At 40.5% G+C, this 5,679-nt stretch overlaps 1 protein-coding gene across 1 annotated transcript; it reads left to right on the top strand.

The window, feature by feature from the left end:
• Window positions 1-203: 203 nt before the first annotated feature.
• On the top strand, window positions 204-4,905 carry bambia (BMP and activin membrane-bound inhibitor (Xenopus laevis) homolog a). The gene is made up of 3 exons (XM_053640571.1): window positions 204-716; window positions 2,255-2,533; window positions 2,922-4,905. Exons 1-3 carry the CDS (start codon window positions 641-643, stop codon window positions 3,335-3,337), a joined length of 771 nt encoding a protein of 256 aa, XP_053496546.1. The 5' UTR covers window positions 204-640; the 3' UTR covers window positions 3,338-4,905.
• The last annotated feature ends 774 nt before the right edge of the window (window positions 4,906-5,679 follow it).

Raw genomic sequence — 5,679 nt, forward strand, 5'->3', positions numbered from 1 at the left:
TGTTTGTTTTAATCAAACATGTCCACTTTTTGAATAGTTTCTTTCCTTATTTCTTAATTGCAGCTTTAATCCGCGCTGAAGGCGGGCTCATTGTGTGACCGCCGCCTGAACCAATACGAATGCCAATCGCACTGCGCATGCAAAGAAACCCCCCCCTCTAGCCAATCATTGAGCAGAGAGGGCGTGGCCATGAGAGGTCTCCTGAAGCCGTGCGCTGATAACTGGGTGGTGAGTGAGTGTGTGACTCAGTCGGCCGTGCGGTCGTGTGTCCTGATTGAAAGCTGTGTTCAGCTGGATTACACATCACCACAGTTATTTCTTTGGCCACTCGTGGTGATTCGGATGCTTTGTTTTGCGTTGTGAGTGTGTAGGTTATACACAGGGAGTGTTCCTCTGCAGTAGCGTGGTGTTTTTCTTCGTGCGGACTCTGACTCATCATCACACACTCGCACTAAGCCCATGGCACAGGAGAGTTTTTAACTCCGTTTGGTTTTGATCATGATGTAACCGAAGGAACTGCGGGAATGCACTTGTTTATCTTTGTGATAAACCACATGTAAGCACGTCTTTACATGTAAACAAGTGTGTAGATCGGACGTTGTCTCTGTCGCTGGCTTGGAGGACTGGGAACTGGTCGTAAATGGATCGCCATTCCAGTTTCGTTTCACTTTGGCTTCAGCTGGAACTCTGTGCCATGGCCGTGCTCCTCACTAAAGGTATGTCCGATCTATATATTTAATTTCATCTAATCAATCAGTATATCTTTTATATAGGTTATTATTTGTTTGGGCCCCAAACAAGAGCTGTGCACCTGGTGCTACTTTACACACACCTTAGATCGACCTTGTTCACTGAAAACATTCTGTCTAAGGGGAACAGTGCAACTCAGCCCGGTATGTTGTTTATAAACAGCATTTTATTTATCCACAAGGTGTCAGAACTTGTAGCACATTCTGGACCAGAAGGCAGACTGAACTGTATCTCTGCGATTACAGAAACTATGGGGATTACACTTACATTCATTATAACTTGTGTGGTTTTATACGCCAGTTAAAATCACAAAATTGTGGTCACAAAGTAATGAGAAGGTAATATTAGGGAAAATTACTTGTAGTGTTTTGTAGCCTATCACAGGCCAGCAGATGTGTGTGTGTGTGTGTGTGTGTGTTTTTTTTAAAAAAACAAAAAACTTTATAAGAGTCTTTATAAGATCTTGTCAGGATTCTTCTGTTTGTAAGATCCATAAAAGTGCATCCAGAAACCTTTTTGCAAAACCTGAATGATTCCTAATTTCAATAAGCGTTTAAATGGAACTACCGTTTTCATTGAGTAGCCTGTTTATAGCCCTAAACTTTAGTGCACAGCTTGTATTCCTCTGCTTTCTGGTGCTGTATGAGTTGTGTTGTCAGCAGTTTACACTAACAAGAGTGATGACCTGTAACTCGAGTCCTGCAGGTCCACAGACACCAGTACAAAACCTGTGTTTATTTGTGTTTGCGTCTCGGTGTGTGTGTGCTTTGTTCTGTTCCAGGTACATCGACACACACTGGCAATTAGTTTTCATATAGTCTAAAAATGCTCAAGAAACGGGTCAATGGGACACCACTTCCACAAATTCCCCCTGGTGATATATACACATTACAGTATAATATGCCAGTGGTTTCTGATATTTATAGTTTTGAATATGTTGAACTTATCTCTGTATTGTCAATATCTCCTTAAGAACATATTCAGAATAGGCCTTGCATGTAATGTGCAGATGGACTTTTTCACGTCTCTTTCTTTACAACTTTTCATTTGGGTCTGTGAAACTGTCTGTGGCAGACATGCCCGGTATTATACACCCATAAACCGCTATTTTTCATAATGGACCGACGGGACAGTTTAAAATCCATGACCCAGATAACCATATTGGACACTGGTCTGAATTTTCACACACATTTGTAACCCGATTTGGCTCTACACTGGTCTCTCTGCGATGTAACACAAATTTCTCACGGTAATAGTATCATTTTAATACAATAATTCTCCCTCTTAAATTATGGGGCATTAGAATAGTCAGATAAAGTGGGGTTTGAAATACAGTCAGCATTGTTGTTGTTCTCATTAAGCACACATTATTTTAATAACTATTCAAGTTATAAGAACATTGAGTCTAGCAATTTTGATGATACATTATCTATAGTTGTCATAATGGAAATCAGGTGTTCATTTCGACTAAACGGCACTTATTTCTATATATTTTATTTTACAGGAGAGATCAGGTGCTACTGTGATGCTCCACAGTGTGTTGCCACTGGATACATGTGCAAATCAGAGCTCAACGCCTGTTTTACCAAGGCTTTGGACCCGTTTAACACAAACTCCCCATTAACACATGGATGTCTAGACCCACTATTAAACTCTGTGGATGTGTGCACTCAGAACTCGGATGTTTCAAATGGAGGCCCGTCTCCTATTGAGTGCTGTCATGATGATATGTGCAACTACCGGGGTTTACCCAGTATTGTTCACACACAAAGTGACCCCACAGGTGAGAACTAATGTGATTATATAAAAATAGATATACAAAACAATTTATATAATGGATGATATCTGGAGGTTTGTTCAATTTTAATTTGTTTTGTCCTTGAGGGCCAGATCTCAAGAGCATGAGTTTAAAAGGCTCTTTTTTTGATTAGTTGTTTTTTCCCCCAGATATTTAATGAGTTGCATGCTTAGTAGGCAGTAGATAGTTTTCCTTTGAGGAGTATGGTACAATGACATGCTTTTGATAGTATGTGGATTATGTAATACCTCACTGTGCAGGAATGTGCTTCGGAGAGAACACATGCTAGATGCATAGATACAAGCAGCACTTAGGAAAACCTGTACGTGAAACAACAACCAATGAAAGAAGCTTGTCTCTTTTGCTTTTTCAGATCGTTCAAGCTCAAACCAGAACTTGATCACACGAGTTCAAGAGTTAGCCTCAGCGAAGGAGGTATGGTTCCGGGCGGCTGTGATCGCCGTACCCATCGCAGGAGGCCTGATCCTGGTGCTGCTCATCATGTTGGCACTCCGCATGCTGCGCAGTGAGAACAAGCGGCTCCGGGTGCAGAGACAGCAGATGCTCTCACGCTTGCACTACAGTTTCCATGGGCATAACCATGCCAAGAAGGGCCACATGGCAAAGCTGGACCTGGAGTGCATGGTGCCTGTGACTGGCCATGAGAACTGCTGTGCAGGTTGTGATAAACTCCGTCAGGCTGAACTGAGCGCACAAGGGGGCGAACGATTCCTTTCACTCGTGCACTGGGGCATGTACACAGGCCACGGGAAACTCGAGTTCGTATGACTAGTGACTATTTCACCGTGCCTCTGTGCTGGGACTGAACTCGCTCGCTGGTCTTTGGGAACCAGAGTGAAGATGTTCACCATGCTTGAACTGTGTAGCATTTTGTTGCTGTACTATTATTATTATTATTATTATTATTATTATTATTATAATTATTATTATTTTCCATTTGCATTGTAATTTTATTGTTTTCTTTTGTAAATGGAGAGAGAAATGCTTTTTTTTTTCCCTTGATGGAGCACTTTACTTGAATTAGAGCTTGAGAGGGCAGAGTTGTTGAAATAAGCCTTTCAAGCCCTGTCCTGTGGATCCTTGACTGACACTGAAGACTGAAGGATTCATCTTATTTGCACATTTGTATAAATTCGAGATGAAAATACTTTTTTGCATTTAAAAAAAAAAAAAAAAAAAAAAATCACTGACACCAGGGTACAAATAGGACCTTTTTTCAGTCAAGTTCTATAAATAAAGGACTCAGTGTTGACTGTAAATGTTTAAACATGCCTGGCAATGATTTTCTTATAATTCTTTTTTATAAGGATGTGTGTATTAATGTGTGTTTTACAGATGCTTGTTTTCTCTGAAGTTTAGTGGTAGCAGACGCAGGGGAGTTAACACAGGGGCCTTGTTCAAAAGTAGAGCCTTCCACTGCGCTGCGTCATTTCTGAAGCCCCTCCAGAGGGGACACATTACGTTTCTCTTGCTCTCTCACACTTGCACTCTGGGGATTAATGCTGCAGGCTGAGTGAGTATTTATTTAGCATTTGAGGGAATGTCAGGAAGCTGTAAGCTCTGAGCCCTCAGCTTGCACTCTGCAGGCACAGTAACGCTCCTGTGTTCACCCAGCCTGGAGATTTCACCTCCCTACAAACCTGTTCCGAGAACTTTGACATTTTCAGAGTAAGTCAATATAGTGGTGTCCGGGTAACTGTACTCACACACTGATCTGCAAACCACAGTGCTCAGCTTGACCTAAGGCTCACATTCCACTGTGAATTAGTTTGCTATGGAGATGGTGTAGTAAAGCGCTCCGCATATTCTCAGACAGAAGTGAAGAAATGAGCAAAAACACTGATATCTTTTCAGTTCAATTGTAAATATGATCGATGCTAGAAAGATGTGTGTAATGGATCATGATATGGTACGGGGAAAAAAATTCAAATGTTTCATACAATTTCTTCGATTTTAGTCTTAAATAGGTTATGTTGATGCGATACAGCCATCAACATATAAAGTTGTGCCTGGTAATCTGTGCAAGGACTTCATGTGTGCACTGTGTAAACTGTGTAGTGCTGCGATTGTGGGAAAACAACTGTTCAACAGCAGTGAACAGTGAATTATCTGATACCTGTTTTTTTTATGAAGCCTAGGTTTGAAATGATCTTGAAAGTGAATGGGTGTTCAAAGCAAATATTTTTGGTGTTGAAACCACAGAGACTTTCATCATAACATAAAAACCAGGAAGTAATAGAATTTAAGGTGACTGAGTGAGGAACATTTGCCAACAAATTTCATTTTAAGAGTGCTTAGCAAGACTTAAAACACAGGTGAAGTAATATTCAGTTTTATGTGTGTGTGTGTATGTGTATATGTATATGTGTGTGTATGTATATATATATATATATATTAGTTTAAATATAATCATTTAAATATAGTGTGATAGATTATGTTTTTAATTCTTTTGGCCATAGTTTAATTCTAGTCATTGTTTTATAACCACAACCCTATAATTGTACAATTTTGAAACCATAACATTGACTTCTAACTAGTTACACTGAAAAAAGCCCTTCTGCCAGCCACTGAAATGTACCTGATAACTACCTGAAAAATCAACCAAACGTTTCTTCAGTTTCATTCATGGTGCCGTATGCAAGTCATTTGCATGATTTGAATTATTCCATAGATTGTTGTTCTTGGGTGCAATAAGCAAGCTTACTGAAAAAGAAACTCTCACCCTTAAACTCAATTGCTTTGGGCTGCCAGTGATCGTAATCTCATCTGTGCAAGTTCCAAAGCCTACCCACATCCTGGAAGATTCTGCATGCTGATTTACCAGACTAAAATTAATTTCAACCCTATCTATGGTTAATCTGCCTCAGCTCTAAGTGCTTGGTCAGCATCAGATCGGCCATCTCGGGTGATCTTTCTGTGGGTCAGGTACCTCTGCAAGACGCCATTAGCAAGCCGTCCACTTAACAGCTGCTAGCATTAGTGAGGATCGCTTCCCTCAGGACTATTAGTGCTCACCTAATGATAACAAAAGCCTGAGAGTTTAAACAAGCTAATGCTCCAATTGTGTTCTGAATTCAACCCAGCCTGAGCCATCATCTGCTTTACCAGCT

Source organism: Ictalurus furcatus, chromosome 13 (assembly GCF_023375685.1).
Source record: "Ictalurus furcatus strain D&B chromosome 13, Billie_1.0, whole genome shotgun sequence".
Taxonomy (NCBI): domain Eukaryota; kingdom Metazoa; phylum Chordata; class Actinopteri; order Siluriformes; family Ictaluridae; genus Ictalurus; species Ictalurus furcatus.

What these genes read in the sequence shown, in the direction of transcription:
- bambia (XM_053640571.1), top strand. Translation starts at nt 641, where the DNA reads ATGGATCGCCATTCCAGTTTCGTTTCACTTTGGCTTCAGCTGGAACTC. An exon ending in GGCCGTGCTCCTCACTAAAG is followed by an intron (nt 717 to 2,254) that starts GTATGTCCGATC and finishes TTTATTTTACAG; the next exon opens with GAGAGATCAGGTGCTACTGT. An exon ending in CACACAAAGTGACCCCACAG is followed by an intron (nt 2,534 to 2,921) that starts GTGAGAACTAAT and finishes TTGCTTTTTCAG; the next exon opens with ATCGTTCAAGCTCAAACCAG.